Source organism: Scyliorhinus torazame, chromosome 3 (assembly GCF_047496885.1).
Source record: "Scyliorhinus torazame isolate Kashiwa2021f chromosome 3, sScyTor2.1, whole genome shotgun sequence".
In the NCBI taxonomy this organism is placed as follows: Eukaryota; Metazoa; Chordata; class Chondrichthyes; order Carcharhiniformes; family Scyliorhinidae; genus Scyliorhinus; species Scyliorhinus torazame.
Window position 1 is genome coordinate 100,804,978 of NC_092709.1, and position 15,128 is coordinate 100,820,105.

General features: G+C 44.4%; 1 protein-coding gene across 7 annotated transcripts in view; it reads right to left on the reverse strand.

The window, feature by feature from the left end:
• The window catches only part of fhip1aa (FHF complex subunit HOOK interacting protein 1Aa), a 263,629-nt gene that overhangs the window by 82,891 nt on the left and 165,610 nt on the right, over positions 1-15,128 (reverse strand). For all 7 annotated transcript variants that reach the window (XM_072496072.1, XM_072496070.1, XM_072496068.1 and 4 more), the window contains 2 exons: positions 14,432-14,518; positions 6,376-6,543 (listed from right to left, as the gene is read on the reverse strand). In XM_072496072.1, the coding sequence (XP_072352173.1) occupies positions 6,376-6,543; positions 14,432-14,518 (255 nt within the window). The remainder of the gene's footprint in view (positions 1-6,375; positions 6,544-14,431; positions 14,519-15,128) is intronic.

Below are 15,128 nucleotides of genomic sequence, written 5' to 3' on the forward strand. Positions count from 1 at the left end.
GGATGTACGAGTCTTCAGACTTCTGTACCTTCTGCCCGATGGAAGGGTCTGGAAGGCAATGCCTGGGTGGGAGGGGTCTCTGATAATGCTGACTGCCTTCCTGAGGCAGCGAGAGGTCTATACAGAATCAATGTGGGGGTGGCAAGTTTGTGTGATGCGTTGGGCTGAGTTCACCACAGTCTGCAGTTTCTTGCGATCTTGGATCGAGCAGTTGCCATACCAGGCTCTGATGCAGCCGGATAGGATGCTCTCTATCGCACATCTGTAGAAGTTTGAGAGAGTCGATGCAGACATGCCAAATTTCTTTAGCTTCAGTAGGAAGTAGAGATGTTGTTGAGCTTTCTTCACTGTTGCATCAACGTGAGTAGACCAGGACAGACTGTTGGTGATGGTGACCCCCAGGAAATGCAGAGAATAAATATCCTATTGAATAATGGCTTAAGTTATAAATCGCTAGACAGATTTATTTAATAGTAAGCAGATAGGTAAACTGCATTAAATACAAACAACAGATTTACAGTAAATACATAGTATTTACTAATCCTCCTAAGAACATCAAAAGCAATAATAGATCTTCTCCTGCGCTAACTCGCAATACATTTGCGACCAGAAGTACAATCTCTGACCAGTTTATGTGGTGGTTTGCAACAGACTCATGCATGGTTTCCCTGCCCTGTCTCCACTTTTGATGGCTTCAGGATGACTGCAACCTTGGTGCAAGTTCGCTAGCGATACAGCCTTAAAATCTTCAAATACAGGTCAGAATAAAACATTTTTTAAACACATCTCTCATAACTAAATTAATTAGTCAGAGATCCATTCGATTGTTTCCCTCAGGAAGTAAAGGTGACAATCATACATACCCCAGGGGGTTTTGGACTCTCCTTTGTTGAGTATATTTAAATGAAAATGAAATGAAAATCGCTTATTGTCACAAGTAGGCTTCAATGAAGTTACTGTGAAAAGCCCCTAGTCGCCTCATTCCGGCGCCTGTTCGGGGAGGCTGTTACGGGAATTGAACCGTGCTGCTGGCCTGCCTTGGTCTGCTTTCAAAGCCAGCAATTTAGCCCTGTGCTAAACAGCCCCTTTTTAAGGATGATACAAACAGATTTTCGGTCTTTAGAGAATCAAGGAATATAGTGAGCAGACAGGAAATTGGAGTTGAAGCTGAAAATCAGCCATGATTGTACTGAGTGGAACAGCAGACTTGGTGGTCTTCTCTTATTCCTATTGCTTATGTTCGTCTACACTTTTAAAGATTCCCAAAATACATCTTTGAAATAAATGGTTTGACCACTATCGATCAATAAATTATCCTAACCCATTTGAATGCAGTTCAAAAAATTCTATCGGCCTGAATTTTTAGGATGGTGGGAGGGAATTGAAGAGTCGGCAGGGAACACATCCTCGCTGACTCCAGTAGCCACATTGCCATATTACGCTCCAAGAAATGTTGATTGGCATAAGGCAAGATTTCCAGCCATCACTTGGGTGCATATCCGGCCTTGGAGATTGACCAGCAGCTCTCCAGCCTCTTCAGCAACAGCGTGGCAGTGGCCAGATGAGGTACTGCATGGAGATGCCTGATACCAAGTCCTGGGAACCAGAAGACAAGGCAAATGGCAGGGGTCCCAGGGTGGGGAACACCTGGGGGAGGGGGAAGGGGAGGGGTCTCAGGGTAGAGGCAGGTCTGGAGGTCACTGGGCCTCAAGGGGACAAAGCCCCCAGTCAGGAGGAGGTTTCTGATGGAGGGTCCCACACCTCCCCTTTCTGGTTAAAAGCAAATTCCTGCGGATGCTGGAATCTGAAACCAACTTTGACAAAGGGTTACCTGGACTCGAAACGTTAGCTCTTTTCTCTCCCTACAGATGCTGCCAGACCTGCTGAGATTTTCCAGCATTTTCTCTTTTGGTTTCACCTCCCCTTTCTGCCCAGCCTAAAAATTGTTGCTGGTTGGCAAACAGTCATTAAGGTGACCATAATTAGCCACTTAAGGGGCTCAATTGGAGCAGGGCCAGGCTTCCTGTCTGTTTTATTTCCAATCGTACACATAAATCCCAATCTTAACTATAGGCACAAATTGAGCTGCATCAATATGAAGCAATTTTCTGTTTATGCCCCCCCCCCCCCCCCCCCCCCCCAATGAGAACAATGAAAATAGCAGCAATTAATGCCTCTGTATCTGTCCCCAACTCTCAATAGAAAATGAAAGAGCTGACAACACTCTTTTCACCCCGTACCCCACTACACTTAGCAATTCCCTCCTCTCTATTACATCCCTTCACAAGGACAAACTAACTAACGTACACTCTTACTCATTGCAAACATGCTCGCCTCTTCCTGGTCACAGGTTTCCCGTCACATGTTAGCATTCAGGCAACCGACTCCTCCCTATATCCCTGTCTCTCCCTTCACTTGGCTTTGCATCCATCATCTCCCCATCCTATTACACGTCATTTCTTTTTTGGTTCTCACCACAAGTACTGGATGCACAAGCCCAATCCATCACCAATTTGCTTTCACTAGTAGCTTACCAGAACAACCTGTTTGTCTATTACTTGTGACCCTTCACTCACCACAAAAATACACAGCAACCTTCAGATCTTCAAGCTGCATGCTCAGGACCATAACCTGCTGATGTCCAGCTTTGATGTACCATCCTAATTCTTACCCCTTTCTCCTTCTTTGAGGTGCTTCTCAACAGCAAAAGGTACAACAGAAGAATATACCACAGAGGAAGATGCTCTTTGAGGCTGTACGGTGCTCTTTCCCTCCCAGGCACCTGCTCAGAGATTGGTGATGCCCATGGGTTAGATCCTGAGACAGTTGGGTCAGTACATGGTGGACCACTCAGCACTAGTGATCAGCAGCAAACCCTTGTGGTAAGGATAGCCCAGGAGACTGCTCACTGGAAGGCAGGGCCCTCTCCCAGCCAAGCAGGACAGGGAGGAGGACTTCAGGAGCCCCACCTTGAAAAGGAAACTGGAGGCCTCAGGCTCTAGCAGTAATCATAGGCCTGTTGCAGCAGCGTGACTAAGAGTATGCAGGAGTCCAGTCAGTGTAGTGAAATCTCACTTGACCAAGAATTCTGCAGTGCTCACAAAGGGAGTCGATATTCACAGCCTTTCCAGCTCCAGTGAGAAGTCTTACAACACCAGGTTAAAGTCCAACAGGTTTGTTTCGAATCACTAGCTTTCGGAGCACAGCTCCTTCCTAGGTGAATGAAGAGGTGGGTTCCAGAAACATATTTATAGACAAAGTCCGAAAGCTAATGATTCTAAACAAACCTGTTGGACTTTAACCTGGTGTTGTAAGACTTCTCACTATGCTCATCCCAGTCCACGCCGGCATCTCCACATCATTTCCAGCTCCAGGCATTTAAACAGAAGCAACTCTGCACTGAAACCTGTGCTCCTTTCTCTTTACTGAAATCAGTCTGTGAATTATTTTAGAATGACCTTGTCTAGAAGCTGCGAGAGCAAATAGATAGGAGCTTTCAAACAGTTACTCACCTTGCGCAGTTGGGGGATTGATAGCGTTATCAAGGGAGCTGTACATGCTGTCCTCCCCTAGGATGATGGCACATTTGCTTTTGTACTACCCTTTCAAACAATACCTGCATGGTACAACCCAGTACACTGCCCCAGCCATTGCTGTGGTGCAGCAACCTGAAACTAGGCCTTCAGCCTCGAACACCCATAAGTCACTAGTCATGATGAACAGCAGCCCTCCAGTCACCAGCAGAGCATCTTTTGGGGTAGCAGGGTTAGGAATCTCTATATTTTAGTAAAGCACTATGGACTGATCAACTAAGAAAATCAAGGAAGCGAGGGAATGAAAGCCGGAAGGAGAGCATGGGAAACGACAACAAACTCGGCAAATACAGTAACAGAGAGCAAGAAAATACGGGACGAACGGCCGAAGTGGAGGTAAACGCGCAACAACAACCGCAGCGAAAACCGTCCAGGAGAAGCAAGTAAAACACCAACACCAGATCCATTCTCGTATTGCCCTCTCTGCATTTGACATAACTACTGTAATTGTTTTTCCGGCACCCAAATGTATATGTACCTCCCCAGTTTCCCTACCCCCCCACAAACAGGTGCCTACTTATTTGTTAAACGGAATAGTGCTAACTGTACAGAGTTGCTGTTTTTGAGCTGATGCACAATATCCTACTTTTTTTTATACATATATTTCAATCTGTGTACATAACTGTAAATATACTACGTTCAAAAACCCAATAACAAACATTTATTTAAAAAAAACTAAGAAAATCAACAGAATGCATATATCATCCTAGCTGGCACTTTGGTCTGAAGTGTGGTTTCCTGACAGCTTCTTGTGCCTGTACTGTTAGTATGTCATTAATTTAGAAGCTGTCTGAATGATTGGCACCTTCTTTAAAACAGGATGAAGCGGGTGGTGGAGAATGTTACGAGGAGCTCTGTGGAAATTTTCAGGACAGGGCTGTGATCAGATCATCAGAATTATTGAACAATAAGATGATCTCTTACATCACCTGGTGGACATCTTTTTCTCACATGCTTTCCTCGCCATTCCCTGATCTCCCTCAAACGAAAAAGACTCCTGCTGCTCATACTTCTTCAAATGCAAGTCTCTCAGTATGACGGGGCGTGTACGAGCGTGATCCTGGTGGTCTTCTGCCTTTAACATTACCTGAATTTGATAGGTGTTGTGGGATGACATGAGCCATAGCTGAAGGATGGGGTACATTCCCTCAACTCCTGGAAGCTACTTTGCCATGTTACCGGGAGTGTCAAATATTGAGGAATGATCCATTTGCCTGTAACAGAATGTGGCCTTTAAACACAGCTTTCGTGACTCCACGGCACCAAACCCACCAACTTCACAAGCCCTGGCTGACAATTTTCTATTAAAAAGACATTAAGGTCCTAACTGCATCACAGGATCCCAATTTAAATAGAGCTGCAAAGCAGACTGCCTCCCAGTGTGGTTAATACAGTGATGGACGGGAACATACCGAGAATGTAGCAATAACTACTTGATCACTATTTCAACCACTTGCCTGCCCGCTTCCTGCTGGTGACAAAAGGAAAAGGAATAAAATAAAACACCTTGAACAAAAAAAGTTGAGAATTGAATTGGATATTTCCTTGAAAAGATTTGCACGGTGATGGAGAAAGGACGGAGGAGTTCGACTAATTGCATGGTTCTTATTATGAGCTGGCACAACCATGATGAACTGAATGGCCTTCTTGCCTGGTGATTTTTCTTATATGGAAAATGCTCAATGTTTTGCCACTTGAAAAGCAGCTGCATTTCTAAACTCCCAAGTGATTAAATCAATTTAATAAAAGCCTCCAAATAATGCGTTAAATATCTTACACATTTTAACATCTCTTTTTATAAAATTGTTTTCCACTTGATTGAACCCATGAAGGAAACAGCACAAGAGTCCTTAAATCTTTTACAAATCTAAACCCAGTAATTTTCTTCTAGAAGAGAGCACACAATAAAATAGTTTCACCCTGTTTCCTAAGCTAGCTTCTTGTGGGCCTGCTAGCAGGCTGCTCACCAATCCCTGGCAGAGGCCCAGCACACCTGGCTCCATAAAGACAATTGATATATGGTTGTGTGGAGACCAGCAGAGAAAACTGAGAGCATTTCAGGCTAACCACAAATATTTATGCCCTGTGCCTGATAACTCACGTGAGTCATAAACGTTTCATACATAATACTAGAGGTCCACTGCCAAAATGGAAAGTAAAATAATGAATGCCACCTGCCCCTCCATTTTCCATGCTCTACACTTTCTTAAAATTGTTTATTTCCAACATCTTCTAAAGAAACGGCATCAACCTGAAACTTCGGATTTGCTCCCCACTGACGTAGCCTGACGTGTTGAGAGTTTTGCGCAATTTCTGGGACCTGTTGGCCTACTAATACTCTAAACATACTAGAAAGAACACTTATGATCATTATTTATTTTGAAAAATGTAACAACTTCAGGAAATATCCTCCCACTCTGTCTTGCACAGGATACACACACTCTTACTCCTGGATGGGTCACTGCACAGTCAGGGACAAAGGTCCTGACGTTTTCCTTACCTACCTCCAGGAACACTCAAGCCAAAGGCGCAGTCCTCACTCTCACCCCAGCACCAAAGAAAAAACTAACAGATCACTGAGAGAACTTGTGACCTTGCTGCGTGTGAATTTTGAAGTTCTCTTCATTCATTTAGATCATTGTTGCTCAAGCGGCATTTTGACTGCATTTTTGTGTGCGTGTTCTCAAATAAATTGCATTGGAAGAGGGGAAACAACTGGCTATAAGAAGACAGATTATAAATCAACAGCACAGTTCAGGTCAAAGTGAAAACGTAGCCTTACCCGAAAGGGGGTGTTAATTCGGCTGACAAGCGTATCTAGGATCGGCACTTTGTCATGCTCATGCAGCAGAATAAAGCTGAGGAAGGTCTGCAGTAACGCGGGCTCAGAGAGGCTGCGGAGGAACAGTTCCAGGTACGCTGTCGTAGTCATAACCTCTTCCACGGTCATCTGAAAGGAATGGAAATGTTAAATCAACAGCATTGAGAAGGGGAAGTACAGTGCTCGCAGTGTACCACGTATCGGTCTGAAATCCATTCAACTCAATGGCATAAGACTTTGACTTTTTGCAATGGTATAAAACAGGCAACGGTAAATTGGGAGCCCATTTCCCACATCTCCCAATTTATCTTTGCATAAAAACCATTGGGAATAAAAATGAGTCAAGATGCAAGATGGGCCGCTGATTCACTATCACACACATTTTTATCATATGCAAAGCCAAAGCAAAACTCCAATGTGCATCCAACCATCAGACAACGAGTTGTCATTTGTAGCTCGCACAGCTGAGACAGGATTTGCGATGCAAAAATCAGGGAAATATTCTTCCGTCAAGTTCAACAAGTGATACAAATGGAGAATGCAAAATATATGGATTACCAAGAACAATTTATTGTACAACATTCACGATCGCAAAAAAGTACGGATATATTTTCTAAGTAGGTTCTGCTAACAAAGTGGACCAGAGAAAAATTGTCTGTTTGTTAGAAAGGCAATTTCCCACAAAAAGAGATATCGGGACTGCGTGGACGGAGTCAGACAGAAGGTTTAGGTGGTGACAAACATCCACATCTTTCATTCATCAGGACATTTGCAAGAACACACATTGCGCCTGCTTCAACTGATCAAAATAGGTGACAGCAATGCTTTGGTTCATTCCCCAGGGCAATGTCTTGACCAATCAACCTGCCAGGTTTCAATTTAAACAAAGCTTGGCAGTTAACTGTCAGTTTTCAATTAACTGGTGCATTTCGCATGGCAACGTCTCTACCAATCAGAGTCCATTTGCCAAGCAAACATCGTTCTCTACTCATGAAGTATAAATTGTTGTTCCCATTACAAATTGGTATTCTTGCATCTGTCCTGGTGAGTCCAAGATGAAAAGCTTCAACATGTCTCTTTTTACAGTGATACTCTTGTTCTGTACGACCAAATGACTACAAAACTAGAACTATTGTTGCATTTAGCAAGTGTAAAGATGAGCTTACAAAAAATGTTAAAATCTAGCTGCAAGATACATGCCAATTTACTCATTCCTACATTAGGTGGGGACTTGGGTATCATTCTCAACTTTCCAAGCATCCAACAAAGGACTGTGAGGCTGGCCAAGGTAGGGGGCAGCCAAGTGGGGAAAGAGTGTGCAGGGAAGTGATTTACAGAAGGAAACAGAACGGGAAGGGGACTTTCAATCCACCTCTTAATTGATGCACAGTACGAAGTCTTACAACACCAGGTTAAAGTCCAACAGGTTTGTTTCGATGTCACTAGCTTTCGGAGCACTGCTCCTTCCTCAGGTGAATGAAGAGGTCTGTTCCAGAAACACATATATAGACAAATTCAAAGCTGCCAGACAATGCTTGGAATGCGAGCATTAGCAGGTGATTAAATCTTTACAGATCCAGAGATGGGGTAACCTCAGGTTAAAGAGGTGTGAATTGTGTCAAGCCAGGACAGTTGGTAGGATTTTGCAGGCCAGATGGTGGGGGATGAATGTAATGCGACATGAATCCCAGGTCCCGGTTGAGGCCGCACTCATGTGTGCATTCCAAGCATTGTCTGGCAGCTTTGAATCTGTCTATATATGTGTTTCTGGAACAGACCTCTTCATTCACCTGAGGAAGGAGCAGCGCTCCGAAAGCTAGTGACATCGAAACAAACCTGTTGGACTTTAACCTGGTGTTGTAAGACTTTGTACTGTGCTCACCCCAGTCCAACGCCGGCATCTCCACATCATGGCTCTTAATTGATGGTAACTCCCCGAGATTGCATTGGAAACTAAGAGTAGAGTGGTAACCTCAGATTCCTCTCAAAGCCAACAATAATACACTGATGGTTTGTATGCAACTGGTATTAATAGGTGTAAAGCCGTGACAACCAATCTGTAGCTGATCATAATTCTATAACGAGCCAAAATTCACCCTGAAACCACAAGCGTGGTCACTTTTAAGTGGTCCACCTCTCTCTCCCATCTCCTTGATCTCAGGTTTTCAGTGAAGATGACAAATTTGAGCTGGGAAACTCAGTCAGAGCTGAGCTGTGTTTGAATCTCACATCGAAACCTTGATGTAGCGACCAGCCTGAACCAAACTGAGCATTCTCACATCGGGCAGTGTACTTGGTGTTTGGGATACTCCATCTTAATCCAGCACTAACTAGGTCACTCCCTGAAAAAGGATCATCATAGGATTACAGAAATGATAGTGCAAAAGCAGACTATTCGTCCATCGTGTCGGCACTCTGTCCTATATTCCCATTCCACCCTGCAAAAATCTTTTACATTCCTTCTTTTTGAATATTTATCTCTTCCCTTTTGATTTCTATCACAATAAAAACGTAATGAAGGATTCCATGGTATAAGAGCTCTCAGTTCAAGACCTTCCTCCTCTTTTGCCTCCAAGTTGTTCTAATGAGAATCCTCCAATTCCTAGTTCCCTATTTGCTAACCAATGGAAATGGTCTTTCACTATTTACCCAGGTTTCACTCACTCCTCTACTGGCTGTTCCTTGTTCAGCATCACTCCCACTTAGCAGAGCACTGCAGCTCCCAACTCAGTGGGAAATGCTAATGATTACACCCACTCCCATCTCATTCCCTCCTTGACTCATTGGCATCCTAATCCTCCAATCATTAGTCCTGTTCTCACTCCTGTCCTCTAATTCACTCTCTCTCTCTCCTCAATCCCACCCTGCAGCCTCAAGTCCAATTTATATTATATAATCCCTATAATGTCCCAAGATTCTTCACAGCAATATTGTCACACAAAATGTGACACTCAACCACAGACATTGGAACAAAATAAAACCCCAAAATATTACAAATGCTGGAATCTGAATCAAAAACATGGCAGGGGAGGGGAGAGGTTTTTTTTTGTTGCATAGGACCAAAAAAAAAAGTAAAGATGGAGAAGGTCACAGTCTAAAGCTGTTGAACTCAGTGTTGAGTCCTGAGGGCTGTAACATGCCTAAGTGTAAAAGGAGGTGCTGCTCCTCCAGCTTGCATTGTGTTTCCCCCTCCCCCACCGGGCCATTTGTCACTTGTTCTTAAATTGTACTACACCTTCATTGCAATCTCTCCCAGCTCCCACTAATCACTGTTACAGCTCTTTCACTCCCTCTTATACATAATCGCAATTTCACCTCTCTTCAGTTCTGCAAAGGGTCATGCGGACTCGAAACATTCTCTCCCTTCAGGTGCTGCAAGATCTGCGGAGTTTTTTTTCAAGCTTTCTCTGTTTTTGTTAGCGATAGCGATTAGAACAGCTTGGTTAAAGAGGAGCCTTGAAAGGGGGGACATAGACAAGCTAGGTCAGAGGGCAAAAACTTGGCAGATGGAATATAATGTAGGTAAATGTGAAGTTATGTACCTTGGTAGGAAGAACAAAGGAGCGGAATATTATTTAAGTGGAGAAAGGCTGCAGAAAGCTGCAGCACAGAGGGATTTGGGGGTCCTCATGCATAAATCACAAAAAGCTAGCATGCAAGTTCAGAAGGTAATTGGGCAGGCAAATGTAAAGTTGGCCTTTATTTCAAAGGGAATGGAGTATACAAATAGGGAAGTCTTGCTTAAAACTATACATGACATTACCTAGAGCACAACTGGAATACTGTGAACAGTTTTGATCTCCTTATCTAAGGAAAGAGATGCTGGCATTGGAGGCAGTCCAGAGAAGGTTCATTAGGTTGATCCAGGGTATGGAGTCATTTTCTTGAAGAAAGGTTAAGTAGGGTGGGCCTCCACTCACTGGAGTTTAGAAGAACGAGAGGCAACCTTATTAAGACTTGTAGGATTCTCAGGGGGCTTGCTTGACAGGGTTAGATGCTGAGCGGATGTTTTCTTCTGTGGGGGAGGCTGGGATCAGAGGACATAATCTCAGAGTAAGGGGTCACACATTTAAGACCGAGATGAGGAGGAATTTCTTCTCTCAGAATCTGTGGAATTATTTACCGCAGAGAGCTGTGGAGGCTGGGTCGTCAAATTTGTTCAAGGCCAAGATGGACATAATTTTAATCAGCAAGGGAATCGAGGTTTATGAGGATAAGGCTGGAAAGTGGAGTTGAGGATTAGCATATTGGATCAACCGTGATCTCATTGAATGGCGGGGCAGACCCGATGGGCAGAATGGCCTACTTCTGCTCCCATGTCTTATGGCTTATGGAAGGAATTACAGGCCTGAGAGTCTGACCAGCTAAGGCACAACACCAGTGGTGCAATAAACAATTGTTCAGAATTGGAGGAGCACAGAGATCGCAGAGGCTTCGAGGGTCAGAGGAGATTACAAAAGATAGGGAGGGGTGAAACTGAAGGAATTTGAAAACTGAGGTGTTGCTGACCAGGATCAGTGTAGGCCAGCAGGCACAGGCTTGAGAGGTGAATGGGACCCCGTGCCGTTGGCAGTAGAGTTTTGGATGAGCTCAAGTTTATGGGGGTGGTGATGGTAGCGGGCAGAAGACAAGAAGACAACTGGAAGTGAATTGGAATAGTCAAGTCTGGACAATACAAAGGCAGAGAGAAGTGTTCCAGCAGCTAGTGAGTGGAGTGGAACCAGGTGATGTTACAGAGGTGTACAGGTGTGGCCTTGGTCGTGCACGAAGATCCACCTCCCAGCAAGTCTGGTCTGATAAGGCAGCCAGTAGTCCTCTGGCCTCTGCTCAGGCCCCTGACTAATTTTAAAGTTGGGCCCCAATGGCCTTACCTGTAAGTTTGAAGAGGAACCCTCTGCCCACCTGTGGGACCCCACTTGCCTGCATGAGGACTAAGTTAACATCGGAACACAGCAGCAAGTGACTGCCATAATTTTAACTATTCCCTAACTCAGTGTGGAATTCTCCCATCCCGGGACTAAATTCTGTGGCGGGGCAACAAAAGAGAATGTTTCCCCGCTGTAGAGGCTGGCAGGAAAACACGTTGATTCTTCTGGCGCCGACCTTTAATTATGCACCCAAGAGTTTTGTGCCATATTCAGTGGCAGGACAGGCCTGATGGTTGTCATCCTATCAGGACGCCATATTAAAAAGGTGCCCAGCATCATTGACCTACTGTTGAAGAAAGAAGATGAACCTCGTGAGAGAAAAGATGGACACCCAGGAGCATTGAGGTTGGAAGGTGAACCGCCTCCAGGACAACAAATCTGGAAGCTCCCCGCCCCCCCCCCCCCCCCCCCCCCCCCCCCCCCACCGACTGCTACGATGTCTATAATCCATGTTTGCCAGTATCCTCATTCCTCAACATCACAGGCAACTCCAGGCATTGTTCAGGTGAGTCCAAACATCTGCATGCCACATTGTTCCAGATGTGTTTTGCACCGGCACATTTTTCCACTGGCGCTGCAGAGAGTTGGACATGGGTGGCTTGGCCTTCATCTGTCACCCATTAGGGGGATGCAAATGAGTTTCATGCCAGCCTTCAATGGGTTTCCTGCACCGCCATGGCAGGCACCAGTGGCAGCCGTGTGTACCATATACAAGATGCACTGCAGTAACTTAGCAAAATTCCTTAGACAGCACCTTCCAAACCCACGAGATACCTGGGAATCCCACCACCTGGAGGTTCCCCTCCAAGTCACTCACCACCCTGACTTGGAAATATATCGCCGTTCCTTTACTGTCGCTGGGGCAACATCCTTAAACTGACAGCACTATGGGTGTACTCAAGATCAGTCCTCAAGGACTGCAGCGGTTGAAGAAAGCAACTCACCATCACCTTCTGAAGGGTAACTAGGGACGGACAATAAATGCTGGCCTAACAACCAGCGATGCCCACATCCCATAAATGAATTTTTAAAAAAGATCCCACTCAACATTCATGCCGTCATAAAGCCAATTTTTTGGCCTCCTGCCAAATTCCACCCCCCCAGTCCACCATTGAACCTACTGGCCAGGGCATGGGAGAACCCGCTCTCAGTTTCTTCCAATTGGATGGAGTTGAAATGACAATGCCAGGCTGTAGTTTAACCATCCTGTGAAACCACTCTCCCAGCTTTGGCACAAGCCCCCAGATGTTAGTAAGGAGAACTTTGCAGGGTCAACTGGGCTGGGTTTGCCATTGTTGTCTCCAGTGCCTGGGTCGATGCAGGGTGGTCCATCCAGTTTCATTCCTTTTTTAAGACTTCATAGCAGTTTAATACAACTAAAGTGGCTTGCGAGTCCATTTCAGTGGGCATTTAAGAATCAAATACTTTGCTGTCTGGAGTAACATTAGTCCAGACCAAAGAAGGACAGCAGATTTCCTTCCCTAAAGAACATTTGTGAACCAGATGGGCTTTTATAACAATTGACAATGATTTCATGGTCATCAAAACTGACAAGAGCTTCATTTTCATTCATTTAATTACAGACTGATGAATTGAATTCCTCAGCTACCGTGGTGGGTTTGAACCAGTGTCTCCAGAACATTGGGCTGGGCTTTTGAGTTACGAGTCCAGTGACATGACCACTATGCCACTACCTACCAGCACTGCTGGCTGTGCCTTCAGTTGCGAAGGCTATAAAAGCTCTGGAATTCTCTCCCTAACCCTCTGTTCTCTCTCTCTTGCTTTGTGCCAGATGCACCTTCAAACATGTTTTATCAAGCTTTAGACCTGTCCTGATATATCCTAATAATGAATGCTTTTTTTACATTAAAGTTGTTGTTGTTTCTTGAGATCTGCTAAATCAACACAAACCAGAGATAGAATCTAGGCATCTCTAGGTCAGTATAGCTTTACATCTGCTCCTTAGACATCAGGAAGGATTTTATTTTTTACAATCTATGATTAATTACTTACTGAGGAAGCAGCCGATTCTTGTTGCAGTCCAATTCTGTGGGGGTTGAATTTCCTCTGTACTACTGAAGCTAGGCTGTACATATTCCTGCATTATTTGTTTGGATGGGGGAGTGGTGGGAGTGGGGAAGGGCACGAACATACAAATTAGCAGGACTAGGCCACTCAGCCCCTCGAGCCTGCTCCGCCATTCAACAAGATCATGGATGATCTAATTGTAACCTCAATTCCACATTCTCACCAACCCTGATTACCTACCATCCCCTTGCTTATCAAGAACGTATCTAGCTCTGCCTTGAATACTCAAGGACTCTGCATCCACCACCTTTTGAGGAAGAGAATTCTCAGAGATAATTTCTCCTCATCTTTGTCTTAAGTGAGCAACTCCCATGGCAGCACGGTGGCGCAGTGGGTTAGCCCTGCTGCCTCACGGCGCCGAGGTCCCAGGTTCGATCCCGGCTCTGGGCCACTGTCCGTGTGGAGTTTGCACATTCTCCCAGTGTTTGCGTGGGTTTCACCCCACAACCCAGAGATGTGCAGGGTAGGTGGATTGGCCACGCTAAATTGCCCCTTAATTGGAAAAAATTAATTGGGCACTCTAAATGTATTACAAAAAAGTGAGCAACTCCCTTAATTTTAAACATTGACCCCCTAGTTCTAGATTCTCCCACAAGAGAAAACATCCTCTCCACATCCACCCTGTCAAGACCGCTCAGGGTCTTCCATGTTTCAATTAAGTCACCTCTTAGTCTTCCAAATTCCAGCAGATACAAGCCTAGTCTGTCCAACCTTTCCTCATAAGGCAACCCTCTCAATCTGGTTATTGGTCTAGTAAACCTTTGCTGAACTGCTTCCAGTGTATTTACTTAATTAAGGAGATCAATACTGTACACAGTATTAATTCAGTCCTATTCCTAACCGAGGTTAAAATACCTATGGACAAAGTGATAATTTCCCCCCAAGTATTTATGCATATATACCATCCTCAGGCTGTAGATAAAACACCAAGTATACAAAACTCTAACACAATTAATCATTACAAAGTCTGTCTCGGAACTTGCAGTAAAAAACCTACTAACTTTATGAAGTGCAGGTGCCATGACCGGCACAAGGAATCCATTGTAGATATAATTCACAAGTTGATTGCGTATCATGGGGTGAGCCACCTAAACCAGAAACACAGGTTTCAAAATTAGACAAAAGGTTAAATTCGCCCATATATAACAGGTTTTCTTTAAGCTAAAAAAAAAACCAAATGATCGACCCAAGCCCCACAGCACAGGACACCACAAAGATCAATAAGAGCACGAGAGAAGATGAGATACATTCAGAAATGGACTTGGCTGATGGCATTCTTGGATTTTAAAAACATAAGCACCTCAGCTATTTGCAATCTACATTAATGACAGATGAAGCGACTGAAAGGAACTGTTTTAAGTTAATTTTTATGCAAAAATAATCGCTTTGAAATTCTCAGCACAACAGAAGCAAGGGCAAATTCTGGAATGATTTCCTTCACCGTCCCCCAGAGTTGGACTCTCTGAAATTCAAAATAGTTTTGATGTGAATCGTTACTGAAACAAAAAGTGTCTTGCATTCATCTGGTTTGAATGATTTGAAACTTCTTGCTGAGAAATTGGTACCTGAGTAAATCACAATTAATAAATTTGCATAGTCAACAAATCATAGAGTCATAGAGATTTACAGCATGGAAACAGGCCCTTCGGCCCAACTTGTCCATGCCGCCCAGTTTTTAACCACTAAACTAGTCCCAAT